Source organism: Mya arenaria, chromosome 4 (assembly GCF_026914265.1).
Source record: "Mya arenaria isolate MELC-2E11 chromosome 4, ASM2691426v1".
Lineage (NCBI taxonomy): Eukaryota > Metazoa > Mollusca > Bivalvia > Myida > Myidae > Mya > Mya arenaria.
Window position 1 is genome coordinate 49,635,070 of NC_069125.1, and position 25,020 is coordinate 49,660,089.

The 25,020-nt window shown below is 33.7% G+C and overlaps 2 protein-coding genes across 8 annotated transcripts in view; one reads left to right on the top strand and one right to left on the bottom strand.

Moving 5' to 3' along the window:
• LOC128231715 (probable RNA-binding protein 46) overlaps positions 1 to 8,547 on the top strand; it is a 31,488-nt gene extending 22,941 nt beyond the window's left edge. For all 3 annotated transcript variants that reach the window (XM_052944823.1, XM_052944825.1, XM_052944824.1), the window contains 4 exons: positions 349 to 456; positions 1,021 to 1,150; positions 1,788 to 1,922; positions 3,063 to 8,547. In XM_052944823.1, the coding sequence (XP_052800783.1) occupies positions 349 to 456; positions 1,021 to 1,150; positions 1,788 to 1,922; positions 3,063 to 3,130 (441 nt within the window). In that variant the 3' untranslated portion in view covers positions 3,131 to 8,547. The remainder of the gene's footprint in view (positions 1 to 348; positions 457 to 1,020; positions 1,151 to 1,787; positions 1,923 to 3,062) is intronic.
• A 4,624-nt stretch (positions 8,548 to 13,171) lies between these two features.
• LOC128232453 (uncharacterized) overlaps positions 13,172 to 25,020 on the bottom strand; it is a 37,135-nt gene continuing 25,286 nt past the window's right edge. For 3 of the 5 annotated variants that reach the window (XM_052946008.1, XM_052946007.1, XM_052946006.1), the window contains 4 exons: positions 19,102 to 19,176; positions 17,469 to 17,642; positions 16,669 to 16,761; positions 13,172 to 15,662 (listed from right to left, as the gene is read on the bottom strand). In XM_052946008.1, coding sequence (XP_052801968.1) covers positions 15,066 to 15,662; positions 16,669 to 16,761; positions 17,469 to 17,642; positions 19,102 to 19,176 — 939 coding nt within the window. In that variant the 3' untranslated portion in view covers positions 13,172 to 15,065. The remainder of the gene's footprint in view (positions 15,663 to 16,668; positions 16,762 to 17,468; positions 17,643 to 19,101; positions 19,177 to 25,020) is intronic. The other 2 variants (XM_052946011.1, XM_052946009.1) reach the window with 1 other exon arrangement.

Here is a 25,020-nt window from a genome sequence, read left to right on the forward strand (position 1 = left end):
ACTTGTTGTAAATCCACTTTTATCCATTTATTGGTCATTGACATAAAAATTGGTGATTAATAGACATCCACTCCAGACATGTGAGCCATTTAATTTGCAGATTCTAGTACAAAGCTAAATACACTAAATATGCATATGATATGCTACTAGAAGAGGTCACTTTCAAGCAACACTGATATATTAGGGCATTTTCTTTTTACTTCTAATTTAGAAGATGACGAATGTAAATCTAAACCTTGATACAAGTTCTGCAAGCAACGATATAGTTATATTTAGCTTCCAAAGATGTTATATACATATAAATACCTTTTTAGAATATTTTTTTATTTTCACATATTCTCGTTTCAGGTGTTAGAAGAGCTGTGCCAGAAGAATTCGTGGGGAGTCCCAGCCTTTCATCTTCACTCCACTGTGGGTCATGATATCTCCGGTGAAGTACAGCTCTTCTTGTTCAAGGTGCAACCATATGCATAATATTATTCTTGCATTCTTTTTCATAGCTCCAGCCTGATCTTGTCTTATGTAAGCTGTAAAAGGAGTTTAATAATTTCTTTTTCAGTGATGCCAAATATTAACTTTGTTCATGTAAATTATGTCATTTAGACTAGGAGGTTTATCCCGAGTTAAGGAGCTAATTTGTACAAATAAGCTTTTCATTGAACCATTGATAATAATGTTGAATTTCGTTGCCTAGTGACCCCATATATAATTTTGGTACCATTTGAAAGAGCATTGTTTGCTGATTACTTTAATAATATATATGTTAAAAATGAGAACCGAAAAACAGTTATAGATAAAGTAATTTTATTTTGTAATTTTGTTTTGTAATACATCTGAAATCTGGTTTGAAATTATCTGTTTTGCAATCTTTCAAGTGATGCCGAAATAATATGGGATAACAAGGAATCAACAATTCACACAATTTGTACTTTGGATACCTTAAATTATTCATTATATATGCCAATTAGACTAGGGGTTTTAATGTTGAACACTTTCAACAAAGCAATATAATGCTTTCAGGTGACCATACCAGGAGTGACAGGTGCTATGCCCTTCCAGCCAAACAAACTGAGTAGAAGCATAGATGAAGCAAAGGAGTATGCTGCAGAGTTTGTACTGCAACAACTTGGGATTCCTGTGGATGGTTCAGGTTTGTGGCAAAGTTATGAGATCAGTAAAGCTGTCTCATGCAATCTCATAAAATCCATGTGCATTTTGTCATCCTTGTTCAATGTTCAATGAAACAAAAAATGATCCAAAACAGATAACATAATGATGAACTGCCAGGTGAATACTTGCAACTTAATTAGTTTACTAAAAGTCTCTATACTGTTGAATTTTAAAATGTCTTTGAACAGACTGCAAATGAACTAGTAGTCTGGTAGCTTAAGAATTCCAAAATTTGACTTGGATTCTTAATTTTTAATGTCTGCATGTCTGATGTGCTTGTAAATAATTCTGTTTGAATAACAAAACCATCCAACATGATATTGATCTGTTTGTTATTAAATATAATAAAAATGTTAACAGATTATTTTTTTAAATACTTAATGCTCAAATAAGACGTTGGAAGATGTAAGAAGTTTGTCATAATTATATTGGACTCATAAATTCTCATTCTGACTACTCAAGTTTACAAATTTGTAGTCTGAATGACTCTTAAATTGAAATATTTCCCTGACTGGCCGGAAATAAATCTGTTATCATTGTGAAGTTATTTTATTTCTTTGGAGAATAGTTGAGGTTGCATGTACTGTTGTTATAGTATATGCTGTTGGTTTTACAAGGTGCCGCTACTGCTGCTGACCTGTACACGGGGCGTCCTCTGACTGTGCCCATGTCCATGCCCATGCCTAGTGCTATTGGTGCTCCACCAGCAGATGCTTATGCCGGATCAATGATCAAGATGCCTCCACCTCCGAGTAAGCAGTTTGAGTTTATGTATGGTCTGAGCAGTACTATAAATAAAAAAGCAATGTGCAAGGCGAGCAATGGCAAATGAATCCATCATCGAAATAACCCACTTGCTCGAAACCCCGGACAATTAAAGTGCTATCTCAAATGTTTCAACTCATCTGCTCGAAAGGGCAAGTTGTGTTTTTATTCCAGTTTGACTGGCTTTTTAAAAAACTGACGTAGATGATTTCATGACTAGGTTTTATGCGTGTAAAGAACGCATTTTAATTTATGAAACGTAACCAGTCGCCATTCCATTCCCTGCTTACGTTTTATAAAATGACCTTTTTGACCTGAGAAAACATGCAAAAATATATATTTTTAAAGTGAAAGTTGGTCTTCGTTTTGTTGAAATTGGAAGCCGGCGAAAAAAAAGCCATGGCCTTAATGATGATAATTAAAAAGCTAAACAGAACTAGGGGAAAAAAGGAAAGAAAATTCCGGCCATCATGGTAAGCCATTAGACCATGGCTTATGTATGAATATGATGCTAATACCATGTATTGTTCTTCGTGTCGGGAAATGGGGGTGCAATCAAATGAAACTGCATTTGTTCAAGGAACCAATTCTTAAAGAAAAGATGGAATTACAAACCATGAGATCAGTGAAGTCTCATCAGATATGGTTTGGGGTTTGGCAAGTTGAAGACTGGTGAATTGTTTGGCAGGCTTGTTCAAAATTCAAATTTATGTACCTGGACCTGTAACAATTTTGAATGAAAATGATGGTCAGGACTGCAACACTCTAGGTAGTGTCATAGCCTTGGTGTGCTTGTCAGCATAATACAAAAACTTAACCCTTGGCCATAACTCAAAATGTGTACAGTTTATACAAATGAAACTTGGTACATGTACATTGTACTGCCTGCCAGTGGCATTGTGCTTATGTTCAGCAAGGCCAGACAGACAAGCATTTGTGTTTGCACTGCAGCACTCTTTTTTCAGTATTATTTTGATGCCTTTTCTGTTATTCATTTCACAGTACTTTCAATGTTTTTTTGAAGATTTTCTTAAACACTTGTACACAACTGGAATGCTTATGCAAATTTGTAGCATTAAGCCCCAAGTTACATAAATATGATGATATTTATTTTCTATATGTTTCAGTGGAGCAGTTCTACCAGCAGGCAAGCTATGCTGGCCCTCCTCCAGTCTCCATGCATGCTCAATTCTAGGGACCTCAACCTCAGACAGAGCCTTACTCCAAGACTGTTCTATATAGGTTTAGGAGATGTGAGAGATTGGGAGTTTTTCTCTTCATTGAATCTGTGATATTGAGTTGTGTACCTCTACCTACTGGCTTTATGTTACATACTGCAATATTTACAAATGCATGTTTTTATACAATATGTTAACTTACTTTTTAGAAAAAGCCACAGATTTATATTATCTATTGTGTGTAAATACTGTTGGTTTTAGGTTGTTATTATTAGGACATTTCAAAGCTCAATTTCATCCTTTTGAAAATAGGGAATGCATGTTATAGACTATTTTTCATAAAGAATTGTGAAGTTGATTATCAAGAGTGAAAAACAATTTGTTTGTAGCATTTGAATGATGGTTGAGTATTTCATTTTTGGAAGATTTTAAACAAACTTCGTATATATGTTTAATAAGCGTATGAAAAAATATACAATGGATGGAATTGAAAAAGTTGTTCACAAAAAAGTTTCTTCATTTCTATTTAGTGATGTAGACTTATGTATGCCCACTCATTAGTATTACAAGTAGGAGTAGCAACTCATTATAATTATGAGTTCAGGAGTAGTTTATGACAATGTTTTTTGGTTTGTTTGTTCCTTTTTTGGCTCTTCTAAATGTAAATGTGTGGTAAACATGTGTTAAGCTTTTAAGGAATCTGACTTACAAATAAGGAAATGTTCTGACAGCTTCATCAACCATAAAGTTAAATTTTGATACTTCCGGAGTGGCATTGATATCATTTGAAAGGTATTTGCTTGATGATTACTTATTTGTAAAATAAATGACCAAAGGTACTTAATACATCAAGTTATTACAATTTATATATTTGCTTTTTATTTCAACTAAAAATCAGACCAAAGATGACCTAATTTGCAATCTTTGAAGGGTAAAAAAACATTTTGGTAATGTTTGCTAAATTTTCTTTTTCTGCATCCAGAATTCATATATTTGTGGGTTGGATTGCTAAAGTTGTGTTTCAGAATATCCTTTTGTCAATTTCTCTTTGCATTTTGTTATAATATTTCATGTTACGTTATTTTTGTGGGATTGAAGCTGGGGTGGCGATGTGTTGAGGTGTGGGGACTAATCTTGGAAGTTGTGTGTTTTACCTGTACTTGAAAAAAACATGCTGTTTTAAAGGATTAAATGAAATTTACAAAAAAACCATGAGTCGAAAAAACCTCCTGCAATCCAAATCGTTTGGATGTTAATAGACATAGATTGTTTGAAAACTTCCGGTTTAAGCTATATTTTCAAAGTAATATCTTGGCAGAGAAATAGTCCTAGTTTGCTGCTTACATGAGCGATCCATGACCACATAACCCTCTGTTTTGTTTGTTTATGTGTTTTTACTTAAAATTATTTAAATGCACGAGTGTCTTTGTTCCAAGAGTTTCTTGGGAGATGTATTCAACAGGTACATAACAAATTCATGTATCACTTCCCAATTGACTCTTTGGACAAAGTTTGATTATGTCTTGATTTCATACATTTGCTGTGCCAAATTGGTCAAACTGGCTCTTTCAAAAGTGGTTTAAACCTAATCACAAATAAATGTAATACAACTATAAAGTCTTAATGGGTGATTTAACAGTAATGTCAATGTTTGGGTTAATAAAAAAAAAAATTAGATTCTTTTTTTAATTAAAATTAAAATTCAAGAAATTTACCTGTAACTTTTAATTGGAGCCAGTTTTTACTATAAATGCCCTATATGGGAATGCAATAATACATTGACCAAGTCATGTGAATTATGTTTTTTTGTAAGATGTTAAGCAAGTAGACTTAATTTGAGTGACTTGTTGGCAAGAAATTTTGCCAAATTTTCAGCCTATATGACAACTATGAAACTTGCAAAATGAATTATCTGTGATGCAGGACTTCATTAAACCAAGAGATCATAGAATAGCATAAAGAAAGTATTATCCAGGAGATGCTGCTGTATGAGATTATTTTCTTTTTAAAGTTGTTTTCAAATCTATGCATGTTTTACAACATAATGAGATTCGTTGTTGTTGTGTTTTTTTCAAAGCTTTTTGATTTAATAACAAAATGATTGCTAGAAGTAGTAATATAGACAATAAATGATGATAAAAAATTATTTCACCAGTAGGCACCGAATAATATTTTCAAAAGTGACTGTGAACGAGTGAATATTTTTCTTTCGGTATTCACAAAGTGAAATCTAATTACAAATTTCCCCAGAAAAAACATTTCACTTTGATATCCATAAGGAATGATATTTTATTGGAAATATTACCAAATTTTTGCTAAATGAAGTGTTGAAATTTCTGCCAAGCACTGTGTGATTTAAGGTTTGTTTCTTACAGTTAAATGGTCTAAAATATCAGAAACCAGGGATGTGATTTATATAAAAATATATATATATATTTTATTTTTTTCAAGTAAAAAAAATATTTGATTGCTTTCAGTTGTTTAAGTTAATATTCCAGTTTGCTTCAAATTTAAAGTCAGGAGAGCCCTCAAAAGAGCTTCTAAAAAGCCATTTTTTCTTCTACAGCATTGCGCTTTTGACCCAAAGAGCGCCCCATAAACCCATGGCTGAAAATGTTTCAGCCCTCCGGCTGCCAGGTCAATCACATCCCTGGAAACAGGGAAATTGTATTTTGTTAACCTTGCATGTTGCCTTAAATGTTCACAACACTGGCAAAGCATGAAATTTAGGGCGATGGTGAGATTTTGGGTTTATAATGATGTTGATTTTGAAGTGATAAAAAGATGCAATTGATGTAAGAAATTTTGAACATGTATGAGAATAACATGATTGTGTTTGATAAAACTATTTGAAATTTAATTATGGCTTAAAGACATATTTTTGTACCTCTTGCACAAGTTGATTTCTTATCTTTCGTTTTGATTTTATTGTTAGTTTTATGCACATTTTTTTCATTTGATTATTTTTTATGCATCTTAGGTGATTGTTCTGATTGTTTGTAGTGCAAAAAGGAGCTACATTTGCACAATTTTAGTACATTGATTTATGCATGTTTTAATTTTTAACTTGTCGGCAAAAAGCATTTGCATTGTCTTTCCATTCTTTAAGGTAAATTATGGTGCTGGAAATTTTCATTTTCATTTAAACCTGATAATTGTTCAATGTTTTAGTTCAAGAAGAAGACATCATTTCAGGACAACAGAGAAATCTGATCTGTTCACGCATTTTTTAAATATTATATTCATCTTTTAAGTATTGGCACGCCTTTCTGTTTTTGCATTTCATGTTTATTTGGTGTTGGTCTGTGTCAGTGAATGTTTTATGTGTTGTATATCATTGGTTGCAGGATGTTTTTTGCCTTTGCTTGCTTGTAAACATACTTATATTTATTATGTGGATAATCAGCAATCAGCAATCATATTGTAACAATCATTATTTTTCCAATGAGACTAAATTATAATATAATCAGCTACTATCATAAATCATTCCAATTGCTTGTATATCTAAGAAATGGGAACATAAATGGATATCAAAAAGATGTATTTTTGTGGGTTTACATATAAAGCATATTGAAGAATGATTCTATTATGCTTTGTTTGTAAATATATTCCCGGGAGAGAGGGGTTGCTTTATTGACCACGTGAAGTGCAGTAGAAAAAATGATATTTTACTTTTACAATATTATTTGTGTGTGAGTGCATGATATCATTTTCAATTTTAAAGAGAAGGTTTAAATCGTGCATGCTTATAAATAAAAAAAGATTTGTTTGCACTTGGTGGGGGGGGGGACATACTTTGTGTGCACAGAGTCCTTGGAAAACCCTTGAAAGTTAAGCTTGAACAATGATGTCTTTAATATGTTTCGTAATGTCAGTAAGTACCAGTTTAGGAAGAGATTTAACTTTTGACTATCCATTTATATTCCCATGCATACGTATTAGTATTGTCAATGAAGAAATGAGTTAAGGTTTGATTTGATCAAGATTGAAGATGATTTGTTTGATAAATGGTAAGGAGTTAGTCTGATCATGGTCAAAGTGTAAGTGTTTGGTGCAAATTAGGGATGATACTGCTAATCAGGAATGTTTTTGTTTTATATGTGAAATGATTAAGGATAGTGCTTGACAAAAATATTGTGTTAATTTTTTAACTTTTTTTAAATTTAAAATAATTGTGCTTCTAAAATGAAGGAAATATTTTTTTATGGCATGCTTTGTTAAGTTATAGTTTGGTGTCAGACCCATGTTTTGGAATTAGTTATGAAAGGTGCAATACATCTGAAAGACATTCCTGTTATCAAGGGACGGACAGATATATTTATAGTTCAGCATCTAAAGGGATTGATTAGCCTCCATAAGTATAAGATGGTGATTTAATGATTATTCAAGAATGTAGATTTTAAACATATTGTTTTCCTGGTAGAAAGGACAGTCTAGTTTTGGTTAATTATACATGTAATAAGACAGTTAATAAGTAATTGATGGGTTGAAAAGGTCAGTAATCTTCTAGCTGTTAAAAGAATCGTATTATCAACAAAAATACTTAAATAAATAACCATTGTAAAACAAAATAGAAAACTCGTTATTCAGTCACTCAAAATGAAATTCAATGAAATCAATTGGCCTTAATTTCTCACTTACAGGGCCAAGCTCTGCACACTATTTTTGTTTGGGTATAAATTGTGTAATATTCTTGTTCTAAAGAGTTTTTGGTCTTTTAAAACCTATTATTTTTCAGATAATTACAATGAACTGTTTTTTGTTTCCTTAAATCAAGTGTTCGTAGGTATTTTGACAATATGTAATCATACACTTGAGCATGTTAAGCTTAAGATTTTTTGAGAAATTGGGGCCTGATTTGAAAACAAACTGTTGATTGGTTGAAAAAAGAAACATGTGAGAAGGATGCTGATCATCATCATTCTGACAATAGATTTACTAAAATTGAGGAGGAAAATAAATCCCTTGAAATGCAGGAATTGGTTGTTAGCAATGGAACCTGAAAATTTGTGCTTTATCTTCTTCAAATCCAATGCAGTATGGTGCTAGTCTGTTATGCAATTTACATTCAGCTTGGAAATTTACATATTTTTGCATGAAGAAAAACATTGTTAGTTTACTCATATCTCATTTTCACATTATATTTATTATTATACCACAGTGACTTGTCTCAGTATTATATCCATAATGTTACAGGTTTCTATCTATTTACTCATACCTGGTGATATACCGTTGTAGAAGCTAGTTCATGTGCACTGATTGGTTATAAAACTTGCTCAAGTAGCATTTATGTACAAGATAAACTACCTATATTGGTAATTTATAAGAATCGTAGCACATTTCAGTTTACACTTTATTGTTGATGCACATGAACTAGTTTGTCTTTTTAGAAAACATTTGACACTTGTGTCAATTTGTTGTTTCAACATTTATTTTTAAGGTTTGTTTGTTCATTAAACTTAATGACATAATACAGTCTTGTCTTCATAGAACATGAATCCATCCCTTGAAAAAAATTGTATCTAAATTTAATTTTTGACACTTCCAATTTTCAACCTGACCTTGACACAATGATATCAAGATCGGCTGCATTACAGGATGTAGGGTAATTTTAAGACCAGGGTCTGTAAATCAAAGGTCATGTGTTTTGATGTCTGTTTGTTTTTGATCAATCACTTTAAGGGTCAGAAGTCAAGGTCACCTTAACCTTTTGCAACACAACTGTGTCTGATCAATAGCTCAAAAAATAAAGCCCAGGATCTTCCAGAATGAAAGTTGTTCATGACCCCTATTGATTTTGAGTTTAGACCTTTATGGTTCTAGAATTTTGTAAGGTTGGCCATTAAAGGTAATGATCAATAACTCGAAACTGATGAACCCAAAGTCATCAAAAAATTTAAAATATTAGATTGTGTGGTCAAAAGTTACTTTGCACATTGTGGTTACATTGACCTTTAGCAGTAAAATGGTTTCCGAACAATTACTTAAATATCACCAAACCAATGGTCATCAAATATGCTTGTGTGTTGAATTTAATAAAATCACATTTTGTGTCACCATATCCACTGTTCTGAAAAGGTAAGGTCTAGGTCACAGTTGAAGCTTGTTTTCCCTTTGTCTTCCCTTTTCTTCCTATGCAAGTGTCATATAGCAAGGATTTCAGTTAAAATTGCAAAGAAATAATCTGTCTAGATCTTGTCTGTTTTTTGCTTATGCGATGGTAATGTACGTAGTATGTGCGTCCGTGCGTCTATAAACAAATCCTTGTTAACACGATACAGCCTTCAGTTTTGATTGTATCTCGATGAAACTATTACAGTATTTACATATCCACTAGAGATTGGTTCCTTTCAAAAACCAGGCAGATCGGCCCATGCATGATTAGATTATGGGCCTTGATAGTATAAAAAATCAGTGCATCTGTAAACAATACCTTGTTAACACGATGCAGCCTTCAGTTTTAATTGTATCTTGATGAAACTTGTACAGTATCCACATATCCATTAGAGCTCGGTTCCTTTTGAAAACCAGCCAGATCCGCCCATGCATGTCTAGATTATGGGCCTTGATAGTATAAAAAATCAGTGCACCTGTAAACAATTCCTTGTTAACATGATACAGCCTTTAGTTTTGTTTTTATCTTGACGAAACTTGTACAGTATTTGGATATCCATTAGAGCTCGGTTCCTTTCGAAAACCAGCTAGATCTGCCCATGCATGCCTAGATTATGGGCCTTAAAATGATGAGATTATGGGCCTTGATAGTATAAAAAAAAGCTATTGTGTAAAAAATGCTTGCGAACATGATACAATCGTCAGTTTTGATTGTATCTCGATGAAACTTGTACAGTATTCAGATATTCATAAGAGGTTGGTTCTTTTCGAAAACAGTGATGTTGACCCAACCCAGACACAAACCCAGCTAGTAGAGTATAGGCCCTTTTGGGCCTCTTGTTTTCTTTTATCCCGAGATACAAAATCTTAAATCGCAGTTCATATATTATTTTGTGCTGTCTAACATTGATGTTAATCAAAGCCTAAGGTAAAACTGTTTTGTGCTGTTTAACATTGATGTTAATCAAAGCTTAAGTTAAAACTATTTTGTGCATAGTATGTCCGCTCCATGGTCGAGGTCACATTTAGAGGTCAATACAGCCGAAAAAGAACATTATAACAAAACACTCTGAACTTAAATTACTAAGAATTTGATATCCAAATTGAATTTTAGATACAAATAACTATACCTGACAATGCCTGATAAGGGGCATTTGTCATGTCTCTGTGACTGATTTCAGATAATAAAATAATGTTTGCTTTGTAAATTATAATGAATGTACCAAGTAATACATAGCCAAATCACATACTTGGTACTTTTAAATAAATGTGCCAAACTCTAATCTTTGACCTTAAAGTGTGACTTTGACTTGGTCACTATCATCAATGCCCCTAGGTCGCAGGGATCCTAGGTAAGGCCTATTCCCCGCTATTTTCACCTGGCACTGCGGGACCACCTTTAAGGTAAAAACACGGCCCATTTCCCCGGCTATCCCCGGTTTACCCCCGGACCTGGGGGTGTGGGGGGGGGGGGCTGTAGTTACAATTGATTGGTGCATTATATTTAAAAAAACAACTGTGCACAGCAAATGGTAATTTAGGCTTTAGCGTGCAACATCAGTAAGAACGTATCACCCTGATTGGTTAAACATACTTGATTCATGATTGAGCAATATGCATAAAGTGGTGTAAGAAATATAGAAGGGACACAAAATGCAAGAATGAAATGCTGGAACAAGTACTATGACCTTGATCTTGAGCAGACACAGTTTAACAACAGCTGTCACACAGACAGCGCTCATGACAATATAAAGTTATCATTCTTAATTGTATTAAAGGGACAAGACACTAGATGATATTATTGCAAAAAAAAGAAAATTGTCAAAAACCTAAAAAAAAATTGACAACGTTGTGTACAAAGGTTTGAATCGTACTTACTCATGCATCAGATTGCTTAGGACACACGTATCTTTCGCATTTTTTGCTTTTGTCTAATTCAAAATTTTCTGGGTTTGTCTAGCACGTAGATCCCAGTTATTTAAAAAAAATAAAAAAATATATATATATATATATATATATACATATATATATATATATATATATATATATATATCTATATATATGTATCTGTACTAATCATGTGACTTTCACACACTATAGACTGGGAAACCATAATGCGCTATTTTTAGTCTCCTACCTTTTTGGAGAATATGCACATTATTTTTTTGTTATGGCCCTTGCTTAATGGGAAACACAGCTGAGACAGCAACAAAATGTTATTTAAATAATGTAAAATGATGTATTATCCTCCTCATACAAGCTTGAATTGACAATTCTTGGCTTGTTTCATGGAAATAATGTATTTGCCGATTTTGGACCATCAGGTGGCTAGCCTCTTTAAGTGTCAATGCTATACAACAAGTAGTTGTTGACTTATATTTGCTTGCATGCAAAACCTTAACCAGAATTTCTAAGTCAGATAATAAAGGGGAAAAATTTATATTCAATGCAAAACAGAGTTATTTTACTTGATTGAATAAGGTTGGATGGTTGGGAGCCTGTGTATAAAGTTTCAATGCAATACATAGTTTTTTTGCTAAGATATTGACTGAAATGTGGTTACATGCAAAACCTTAACCAGAATGGAATAAAAAAGGGCCATTATTTGCAGTTATATAAATACAGTTATCTTGCTTGGTTATTCAAGTAGGTTGAATGGTTCAGGACCGCTGTATACAGTTTCAATGCAATACATTAAGTAGTTGCTGAGATATCAACCTATGTGTGCTAACATGCAAAACCTTTACCAATATTTCTATGTTGAATAATTTAGGGCAATAAGTTGCATCTTATTCACAATCAAGATATCTTACTTAATTAAATAGCCTTGATAGTTGGGAACACATGTCTTAAGTTTCAGTGCAAAACATGATGGATTTTCTGAAATATTTACTTAAATGTGGTTACATGCAAAATTTTAACCATAATTTAAAATAAGTCAAATAATAAAGGACCGTAATTACCATTATATGCAAAATAGAGTTATTTAACTTGGCTATTCAAGTAGACTGGGTTTCGAATAATATATTCAAAATAGTGTTAACTAACTTCATGAATTAAGTAGGTTGAATTGTTGGAAACAAATATATTTAAAGTTTCAATGCAATACATAATTTATTTGCTGAGATAATGACTTAAAGGTACTTACATGCAAAACCTTAACCAAGGTGTGACGACCAATGCAAGGGCGAGTAGTACAGTTCTCCTTATTATTCAAATACTAGTAGTTAAGCTAAAATTGAGTTGTGTGTTGTCTTGTTGACCCTAATTTCAATAATATCCTTAAATGAGTTCAAGAGATATAAATTAAGCACAGAGTGGATAGCTCAAACCCTGGACTTAGTATTGTGACCTTTAATTAACCAAGCAAGGTTCCTACATCAGGGTTCTTCATGCTGACATGACAAGTTAACATGAGATTCAAGTTCCATTAAAATCCTTAAAGGTGAGTAGGAAATACGAACTGGACACAAAATACAACCTCAAATACTTGTAACCTTGACCTTGAACAGTTGAGGTTCCAACAGTAAATTTGTATGTTGCCTTCACGAGTAACATGTGTCACTGACATAGGTATGCTATTTTATCTGTTCAATATATGAAGTGGACGAAATAAAGGCTTAAACATGTGACCTTGTAATGTGACCTTGTAATGTGACCTTAATCTAATTATTTGGGCTGGAAAGGTTCCACCAGGAATTTTGCACATAGTGTTTTTGAGGTAAATATGACTAAAAGTTCTTTAAAATCTTTCCAGCTATGTAGGAGACTAGGAGAAATGGAGTGGATATGAAATGCATTGCCTGTATCTAGTAGTGTGACATTAATTGAAGGTCACCAAAAATATTTCTGCATATAACGGTGGTCAGTCGGAACAGTCAACCTTATTTTCATAACAATCCTTGCCATTTACTGTAAAGCCAGGAGACTCACAAAAAACACAATGCTGTATAGTGCTTTATTGTACACCATATCAATGCCATTATTAACTTCAAACACAAACTATTTAATTATCAGTGATGTATTGTTGATCAACAATGTAAAATAGCATACTCCTTCTCTTCAATTGAAGATAGGCAAATCATTTGTTGAACATTTTTCCATGATAAACTAGAAGCAGAGAAATAATTACATAACATCAATACTGACAAACATTCAGCATATTCAAGACATAACCATAAAGGGACTAGACACCAGATGATACCATTGCAAGAAAAGTAGAAAATTGTCAAAAACTAACATAAAATTGATATTGTTGTGTACAACTCATTGGATCTTACTTAATGATGTATCACATGGCTTACGACATGTGTATCTTTCACAGTTTTTTGGTATTATTCCAATTTGACATTAACTAGGGAATGTCCACCACATAAATCTTAATAAATTTAGAAATAGCATTGGTATATGCATCTGCACTAACCAAATGACCTTCACATGCATCACACACTAAAAACTAGGAAACCATTATGTGCTAGTTTGAAACGGGTTTACTCAGCTGAGACAGCGACAAAATATTAATGTCAAATAATGTTTCATTGGTCTAATACTAGCTTGTATAGACAATTCTAGTCTATTCTTGCCGATTTAGGAATCATCTGGTGTCTATCCCCTTTAATGTTATTTTCAGCTTTTATCATAGATGTTTAGTAGATGAAGTCAGTCAGTTAGCAAAAAGATAACACATGCAATCAAACATGTAAAAAATATTGCACTTACCTAACAAGTAGATTTTTAAAAGTTTGCATCTAATGATCTTATAACATGCTGGAAAAAACTGGCTAAAATGAGTTAAACATGCTTGATCTTGTTTATGTTTTTGAACATTTGCTTAGCCTATGTTTAAAATGTACTTGTGAGTCATAGTGATAAAATCCTGTCTCTGTTTCAAACAAAAACTCAAATTTCTTTAAAAACAGATGAACCATTTGTGTTGAAACTTTCAGCATAATTTAGTAGTACCATTTAGAAATGCACAATAGCATTTCTATTGAACAGTTTTCAAATTTGTCATAAACTGTCAGCAACCAACATCAAAGTTTAGAATCTAAAACTGCACACACTGTTACTGTAGTTACGAAATCCCAAAATAGACATTAGCTCCTAAGTGCATTGCAAAATATTAAATGATGAACGATACATTTGGAAAATATCGGTTCTACAAATAGTGACACACGCAATAACAATAAAATTTAACAGAAAATGCATTAACAAGACATTTTAAAATAATGACAATTTAATGGGAAAAAGCAATTCAAATCTATTTCAAAATTTTAAACACTTGTGGAAATTAATATTAACAACTTAAACAATAATTTGAATGACTCATTCAAACTTCATCTTTTTGGGGGAAAGTTTGAAGGAGTACCATATTTCAAAATTTTGAATAACACCCCTACATTATAGGAGTATAACTAAATTATATGTATGAAAATAAAATAGACAACAATAATGGTCTTATCACAATTATAACAATGCAAACATAGATAATATAAACAAAAACAGAAAAACTACATGAATAAATAAATGATGTAAAAATATGGTTTTAACAAAATAAAAAATAATATCATTACGTTGTCTAATAAGGAATTTCTGTATTGTTGATTCAATATGGATGGGGAAATATTAAATATTATTCAGCTGCTGTAGATACATATCTAATTCCAATGTCATGTCTTTTCAGCTAAGCTGTCAAATACAGTATAATGAGTATATAGTTGGTCTAAACAATCTAACATTAAGACTCTTTACAGTAAACACATCCATGTGCAAGATTGAAGATTCAAACACATAACATTTTCAAATTTAACTAGAAAATTGCAAGACTAAGTGAATCAATCAGAAGTTAAACTCGCCATCACTGCTTTCTTGTCCCCCACCCTCCACCTCTTCTTCTATTTCCTCAATCTCCTCAACTGTCTCTTGTTGCTGTAGTGACAACTTCTCCACAGAAACCCTGCTCTCAGCCTCCTCAACCTTAGCTTCAATCCCTGTAGACACTGTTGCACTGGTCGAGGTGTCCCCTGTGCTTTTAAAGGCACCAGAGTCCAGTGGTGTGAAAGGCTGAGAGGAGCCAAAGTCAGATTTAGCTTCCACTTGCGGTGCCTGACTTTTGTACGAGGGATACAGTACATCGTGCGGAGGGGGAGACATTAAAGCATTGGCTGGGGGAGTGTTTATTTCTGCTTTTGTAGTTATGATAACAGCGTCTTTATGTGACTGTTTACTGTCTTGTGTGCCCTGTGCCTCAACTTCTTGCATTATATCGCTGCTGTCTCGCTGGTTTCCTGATTGACTCGTTAGCCCAGAGTCAGCCTCTCGGAGCCTGCGGGCCTCTGCCTCCAGTCTGTCCTGTCTCTGCTGCGCCCGGGCAAGCTCTTGCGCAAGAGACGCTCTCCGACGCTCCTCAACATCATCATCATCCTCCTTCACCACCTAAAGGGAATATATACATGTGGTACATGAGCAAATAAATGATCAAATAATTACTTTTTAAAGAATTTATTAACAAGAGATGTTTATCAAACATTATGCCCCCATCAATAGGGATCATCTTTTGGTCAGGCCCAACCTCCATGTGAAGTTTGATGACCATAGGTCTAGGCATTGTTGAGTTATCACTCGGACAAGCTTTGACAACCTTTTACCATTAAAGGTCACTGAGACCTTGACCTTTGACCCCTAAGATCATCGGGGTCATCTACTGGTCAGGCCCAACCTTCATGTCAAGCTTGATGACCATACGACCTGTAATTGTTGAGTTATCACTCGAACAACCTATGGTCTACCGACGGATCAACCAACGGACGGACCTACCGACATGTGCAAAGCAATATACCCCTCTTCTTTGAAGGGGGGCATAATAAGGAAAGATTTAATGGATCATTAAAGTTGGTCTTGGTTATCTAAACATAACTCATACTGAGCTGGTCATTATCTCACAGCCAACCATCAATTGATTATCAAGTCTTGATTGTAAATTGTTAACAACATTTCAGTGCTATGACAGTTATGATACAATTTTGATAGCTGGATAAAAGACATGAATCTGCTTCCCCATAGATACATTTTATAATTAAAGGTAACTAAAAGTTAACAAGAGCACACCATGAAATGTCTAAAGACGTCCACTTTTTTTCAGTTATGCCCAACATCTAAGTCCTCCCTTATTAACATGACACAATGGGGAGCCTCACTCTGCCTGGTCATATGTCAGAGGTTGTTCAGTAGATGTGGTCAATGTTATCCATTCAATTATTCAACCATGTGATAAAATTGAATCCCTTTTTTCACAGAATGGTTGAACAACCAAATTTAGTTTTTAAAAAAAACACAAGCCATACATGGTTCTTCACAATTACTATGCATTTTTAAGCTATAAACAGCGAGATGCATCTTTATCTGCAAAGAACATTATAAATAAACATGTATAAAAGTTGACCTGTTTTCTCTCTGTATCTTCCTGTCTCTCTGGTGATCGAAGGTCCCGGGACGACTTAACACGTTGGTTTCTGTTCAACGTTTCTATTAAATCCTGCAATTTAAAAACAACCATGAAACAAAATGTTTTTTTTCATAGTCTTATGGACATAAAATATACATATCTGGAGTCATAAATGAACACAAATTTATAATGATGGTTATACCTGTTTGATTTCTGTCTTACCGAATATTACTTTAAGAACAACATGACAATCACATATAGTCTCTGTAAAATATCCCAAAAATAAAAAAAACAAAAAAACACAAAGAACACACTCTTAGATAACTAGATAATTTACCAAAAAAGAACTGGAAGAAGTACACTTTAAATAGATTCAGAGAAACTGAAGTAAACAGAAATATCTAAAACCAACACAAGGCTATTTTTGAAAACAATTTTCCGGTATACTCCTGGATTTTTTTTTAGACAGGAAGTTTGCATTAACTGGAAATGATTACTTCTTTGACATGTTTAAATCTGTGAATATGTGGAAAAATGTGTGTAAAGCAAAGGCAATTTGACATGAAAATAATAATCTTGTTCCCCAAAAGCCACCCTGCACTTGATATTGCAGTAGAAAACATTTGTGCATTTCTTATTGAAATCATTCCAGTTGTTGAGTTTGAAACTGTATGTAGCGACATAACAGCAATCTATGACCTGGTAATCCCTCTTAGGGTAACATTGAAAGTGTTATGTGTAACAAACCATTGCATGCATGCAGACAAAGGAACAGGCAGCCCATAAATATCACTCACCTGAGAGGGGTGCTGTGGGCTGTTGATGGAGCGTAGGGCAGGGGAGCCCGAGAGCCCGTAGGGGCGTGCATAGATTGGGCGATGCCCGGGATGGGTGTTAGTGAAGTAGTCAACTACTGGGTTAGTGGAGTGGGGCTGGTTAACCAGCAAGGGCTCACTGGCATCTCCCTCCAACTGAGAGCAGTCAAGGGAGAGAACTAGGGTTAGCAGTAAGCATAAGTAGCAAGGCAGAAAACACAGACATGAGAATACCAGTTTTTTTAAGCACAGTATAACATATAAATTCATTTACAAATTCTTGATAAACATTGTTCAAAACCAAGAAATTTCTCAATCCTTTTATAGTGGTCAAAATAAGCAGAAGCCTGCAAGCTCTGCACAAATCATATGCATTTTGGGCTTGCTCAAATTTTGGATTATATATAGCAAGGCTTATTTTGATGCCAAGCACTCATGTAAGAATTTGGGCGTCTTATTCTGATGACTGCTTTTAGCGGCTAGTATTTTTATGCCATTAAAGTGTTAAAGAGCTACACCACAGCTAAAAGTTTTTAGCATTATGAATGTTGCAGCAAATGATTCTGTTGGCTTATGTGTTAGTCCTTTTCAAAATTTAAACATTCTTCTTTTGTTTCATATCACATATCATCATTATTAATTTAATTGAATTAAAGGTAGTTAACCTATTAGACAATGCTATTGCTTATTTTAAGTTGCTAATTTATCAGTTTTTATGGAATTATGGTCGGAACATACCAATTGCGTAACATTTTTAGCCAATTGCTATTTTCCTATTGCAAATTGCTAATTTACCAGTTTCTATGGAATGTGGGTCAGGACATGCCAATTGATAAATACCGTAAGCCAATTGCTATTCGCCTATTGCTAGTTGCTAATTTACAAGTTTGTATGGAATCTCGGCCAGATATGGCAATTACTAAATGCTATAAGGCAATTGCTATCGCAATTTGCTAATTTATCAGTTTATACGGAATGCTTGTTGGGACATGCCAATTGCCTAATGCTTTTAGCCACTTGCTATTGAGAGTGTTAAATGATCAGTTTCTATGAATTGACAGTCAGGACATGCCAATTTTTGCTAAATTGTAATTGCTAATTACTATCTGCCAATTGTGAGTTGCTAATCTATCAGTTTCTGCTTGCCAATTGGTATTTTCTACTTTTTATTTCATTGTTACGAAAAGAATACCATTATGCTATTGATTTGATGTCACATGTAGGGATCTCTACAGCATGTTACTTGTTAAATGTTAGCGAACTAGGGTTTTCAATGAACAAATAACTTCTTGCTGCAAGTTATGCTATGAATGCCAGTACACAAGCTATTTAATCAAATTTTCAAATGTCAATTATTGCAGCCAGAGATTTCCTACTCATGTTTGTTTTCTCATAGGGAACATTTGTACCAAGTTTCATGCTAATATCTAATAATGACTTGATTAATATGACCCCATTGGCTATAACAATACCACTACTTTTTTACTTCCAAAAAGACCGCACACAATATTAAACTGTAACTATAGCATTGAATTAGATGTGCATAAAAGGCTGTCATTACAAGAGAGTATAATGTGCGTCAGCCTATGCCATAGTGATTGTGAAAGCCCTATACCTGGGTATTAACATGTTTTATAGGTATGCTGCCCTTAGGTGTCGCCCGCATGTTACGCCCCAACTTCATTTCAATCTGAAAATATATGGAATGCCATTTAAGTCATAATATTATGTGATGTTACAATGTTTATTGCGATGAAATGAAAGTTTCTCAAAAAAATACCTCAAAGGCTAAAATACAATAAACTGATTGTTCTAAAAGGTATAGTTTATATTTTGCTTTTGAACAAATATAAACTGATTTCTCCAACAAAAAAAGTAGATTAAAAATGAGAAAAATTGTTCTACTTAAACACCCTAATGCAACACGACTAAAGATATTACTTCAAGACGCAGGCATATATTTCTTGGGAATTCTGAGGAAAAAAGTGTGTCCCATCAAGGAAATTTTATGGAAAGTTTTTTTGCTCTATAATAGCCTATATTCATCTAAATAAGGCAAATAATAAATGACCACTATCACTCAACCAACAAGAGCCGTCGTAAGACTTAGAAATGAATACAATAACGATGTAATATTACAAAGTTTGGTCTCTTTATGTCAAACCTAACTAAAATTATTCGATACATAAGGTGACTTTGATGCTGCCCTCCCACCAGCCCGCCCAAACAATGACGCAAGTCATTCAAATAACTTGATTTCCCATAATGAAAATGTAGTTAAAAATATACAAATATGCATTTCAAAAGAAATAAAAAAATTAAAAAAGGGCCATAATTTGTATTTAGGGTTAAAACGGAGTTATGTTTCATGTTGTAAGATGGTCTTAAATAATTTAAATTTTTTATTAAGTGCATTAAATGAACGTTATAGAAGTTTTTTTATTAAAATCCCAACTTCCCCTTAACTTTTACTTGCCTAAAACTTTAACCTAAGTCAATCAGGGGCCATGTGTGATGGTCCTGAACAACTGTGTGAAGTATTAAGTCAATTGAACAAAGGGTATAGAAGTAATTAATAAATATCCCAACCTGCCCTAAAACTTTAACCTAAGTTCCATAGTCAATCAGGGGCCATAATCTGTGTAAAGAATAATATGGAGTTATCTAACCTCATCATGTGATGGCCCTGAACAACTGTGTGAAGTATTAAATCAATTGAATGAAGGGTATTGGACTGAAAATCCCAACTTGCCCTAAACTTAAACCGGACGCCGACGCCGGGGCGAGTTGTATAGCCCATCTATTCTTTGAAAAGTCAAGCTAAAAATGACTTTTAAACTGTTCTTGCTACTATCCAATCGATTGATTTCTTCCTTGGCAGGGTCCACCGAGAATTCACTGATTAAAAAAACAAATTTCTGTAAGAATGTTTTAACTGACATTGCAAATATGGGTCACCGATTGTCAAAGGAAAATGAAAATTAGATCACCAGGGGAACAATGCTATATTAGATTGTTTACAAATATGCCACTTTAGAAATTTGGGGAAAAGTACAAAATTCAGGAAATCTTCCACTAAATGTTCCAATTTCGGAGTTTTATCTTGGTAAAAAGAAATTGTTCCATCAATTTCTATCATTTATAAACTCATAAATAAAACAACCTCCTGAAATTGGAAGTATGAAAAGCATGACATTGAGCAAGAGATTAACATCAGAAATTCAAAACAGACTAACGGTAAAAAAACAAAAATAAAAAATAAATAAATCCATACACTGTTAGCAAAAAAAGCTCCCAAATGAGTAAGATAAAGCGTGTTCGTAATACCATTATTGCACCAAAAAGAGTCAAATTGTACAGCCTTAACAACAGGTTTGAAAACCAGTTTCAACACTTCAAAGAGTTTCATTTGTCACCGAGCCACTCTAGCAAGCTAAGATTTAATTGGCCGGTTAAAGCAAAACACCAATGCAAACTGTACATATGTGGATGCTTTGCAGAGGTATCTTAAGATGCTTGTTCCTTATGTTATATACAAGTATTCAACAAGTCAGTTTCCATCAACATTTACCGAGTATTTCAACAACAGTTTAAACTTTGTAGCACTGTTGCCATCCATGTCCTTCTATTATATTTTTTTAGTTTACAGTGATTTCGATTTAAAACAAAATTGTTCAAGCAATGCTTGACTTGGCTGCAGTATATGACACGTTTTGGAATAAAAATATTTGCCAATTGATTTAACAATGTATTTAAAATACCAAATCAGTGGTTGCTATTATCCAGTTTGTTGTTATACTGTAGATTCATTTTTAAACGAGCAAATTCGTTGAATTGATATCCCCCACCTGATTAGGCAAAGTTCATGGATTGGAAATAAAAAGTAGGTGGAATATTCCTTTATTTACATGTAGTATGGCTGCAGAGAAATGGACCATTATGAACGTTGGATATAAGTTTGAGTTTGTTTAGAATTATTATCATGTGTTCAGTCATACATGAATAAACATAATCCGACCAATCACTACCATGAAATGGTTTCAGACAAGATTTTTGAAAGATTTGACCTAGTGACCTAATTTTTTATCACATGCCACCCAGTTATCTTATTTTTTATCACATGTGACCCAGTTTAAAACATGTCCAAGAGTTCATCAAGGAAAACATTCTGATTAAGTTTTATTAATATTTGACCATGTATAATGCCTCTAATGTGTTTCAAAGATTTAAGATTTGACCTAGTGACCTAGTTTTTTACCCCATGTGCTCCACTTTTACAAGCGGTCCATATTACAACAAGGGGTACATCGTGACCAAGTTCAAACATAATCTGACCAATCATTACCATGATATGGTTCCTGATAAGATTTTTCTAAGATTTGACCTAAGATTTGACCTTTCTAATTTTTGATCATACAGTACACTCAACGAGTTAGACCCACTTTCCGTTTCCCTCCGCGGATTTTTGCTATCGCGGCCAACACAATGATTTTATCGACTGTCCGCGTTCCTCGGAGTTTGAATTTAAGGCCCTCGGAGGGTGATCAGTCGACCGAAGAATAACAAACTCGGCGTTCCTCGGAGGGGTTAACTCCGCGAAACTCTGCGGACACTAGATAAGAATCTAAAGTTATATTTATTTTATTAAAATTTTCAACCGATTACAACGTCTCCAGTAAATTGCTATTATTCTTTTTCCTCTGCCCGTTTTGAATGAAGTTAGCTTACCACAAGAATGCAGTCGTATTTCACTAGTTGCACATGCATCTTATAAACGTGTTTTTGCTAATGACACATTTCTTCCGAGAAATTCTAGGTTACACATTTTTGGAAAATCAGGAGGTCAAACAAGCGTTCAAAGTTCACAGGGCATGGTTTTGAAAGCCTTCTTGCCTCGTTTTCTGTGGAAAATTCCATTAAACGTCATAGCTATTTTTAACCACCAATAATAAATAGTATATTCTACATTGCATTGATCAAGCGCTTGACGTCAGAGGTCATGGTTCAGAAGCGTGTAAAAAGTCGGCTGCTTTATGATGCAATAACTTAGTGGATATACTTTAATGATTCAATGTTTATGATTCAAGACAATATTCAATTGGCGTTTACGGACATAAAAACAAATTAAACGCTGGTACATGTAAGAATCATTTACGCTTAACAATGTGCATAAACATAAAAATAAATACTTCTAAACAAGAATGATTTCTTGCTTATCTGATTAGACTCGGAGTTCCACCGCGGGATCATAAAATCGGACGATTTTCAACGCTATCGTTCATATTAAACTCGGCGGTAAGCCAGCCACTCAGAGGAACTCGGGGGGATTTTTAGCGAGGGCAACAGTTTTACCCTCGGAGAAAACCCGCGATCATCGACTTTATCCCTCGGAGTGAGCGAGGAAAGTGGGTCTAACTCGTTGAGTGTACTGTATGTGACCCAGTTTTAAATAAGTCCAAGAGTTCATCAAGGAACACATTCTGAATAAGTTTTAGGAATATTTGACCATGTATAATGCCTCTAGTTTGTTCCAAATATTTTTCTAAGATTTGACCTACTGACCTAGTTTTTGACCCCATGTGACCCACTTTTACAAGCAGTCCATATATCAACAAGGGGTACATCCTGACCAAGTTTTAACATAATCTGACCAATCATTACCATGATATGGTTCCTGACATGATTTTTCTAAGATTTGACCTAGTGACCTAATTTTCGATCATATGTGACCCAGTTTTCTATACGTCCAGTTGTTTATCAAGGAAAACATTTTGATTAAGTTTCATGAATATTTACCACATATAATGCCTCTAGTTTGTTCCAAAGATTTGTCTAAGATTTGACCTAGTGACCTAGTTTTTGACCCCATGTGATCCAATTTTACAAGTGGTCGAGATTTTATCAAGGGGAACATTCTGACCAAATTTACACATTTTCTGATCAATGCCTACCAAGATATGGTACCGGATGGACGGACGGACGGACGGACGAACGGACGGAATGACGGACGGAGAGACAACCCAAAACAATATCCCCCTCCCGAAACCTTCAATTTGGTGGGGGATAATAAACCAAGAAAATCATTTGTCCATGTTTATCACAAAACAAAAGTTTTATTAAAACAAAACAAAACACCTTTTAATTAATATCATTTAATATCAAGGGCTTAAATGAACACACAAAATAATATCTTTTGAATAATGGTAAATAAAACAATGTACAATAAGACATGTCAACATGTTGTGAGAGGGCAGACACTATAACAGACAAATATGGTAATGATTACACAGATTCTGAAAACTCAGACTTGAAAATCCTTCTAGTCGTTGGAATACTTAATAACAATTAAGCGTAGTACTTAATACAGGCAATTGAGCTTTTTCAATAGCCGAAAATGTAGGTTGAATGCTAAGGTGCGAAAGACTTTTAGAGTAAAACTGTATATATGTGATCTGACATAAAAAAAAACTAAATGTCAATATCCCAAGGAAGATGGAGCAGCTATCGATGTAACATTCGTACAACAAATTTGCATACATCATTGTCTGGATCCTGGAGTCAACCAATATTTGTTCCAGTTTCTTCTAAACTATAGTTCCATTGTCAAAATTTAAGACTGTTAAGGAAAATTATATGGAATTATAGAGAGTAAATCTTTCCTCTTTTCAAATTATCTTTGGAAATGATTGATAAAGTGAATCAAAAATTGCTTTACATTGAATTGTATTACGGCAGTGGAAGACACTTTTTTAGATTACCGTAATAAAAATTCAAACAGATGAAATTGGGCAAAGAAGAAAACTTATGGCCACAGAAAAAATACATCCGTCCTTTTTTCGCCATGTTTGGGGATACTTTTTTATGCCCTGCAAAAAATAACCTTATAACAATTGAAAAAAGTTTTTTTTTATGTTATTATAGAAAAACAAATAGCTCTTGCTTTGACTTGAGGTAGATACGTTTCTTTTTCAAAATGGTCCATCTCATCAGTTACAAATAATACCCCTATGGTGTGAGCCATGTGTTTTTAAAAATAATTTTACCCAGAAAAATTATTCACAAAATTAAAAAGAAACAATTACCTATGTTCTTGGTAATCCATCCTGGGAAATATTTATTAAATATTCAGAAGGACATGTATTTATATGTCTGAATGCCATTGATTTTGATGCCTTAGTCAGCAAGGTGCTGACCGATAAATAATCTATGGCCAATTTTCCTTCAATGTTTCTTATAGATGGTTAGCCTTTTCAGAATATTGCATTTTCTTCCAGAACTCTTTTTAGGGGGTTGCAATTTATCTCAACTGTTCAGAGATTGAAGTAAGCTATTTACAAAATCAAATTATCCATTGCAAAATAAATTACGACAAATTCAGATTAAATTACAATCAGACCAAAGTAACAGGGATATTGGCAGGTTTCTATTCTATATTTGTGCAGTACAAGACAAATCTTTCCCTGTCTTTTTCTTTGCAATTATTCTCGAGATTTAATTGAAAGTTTTAAATGATTAAATGAACGGAGGCTGTTAA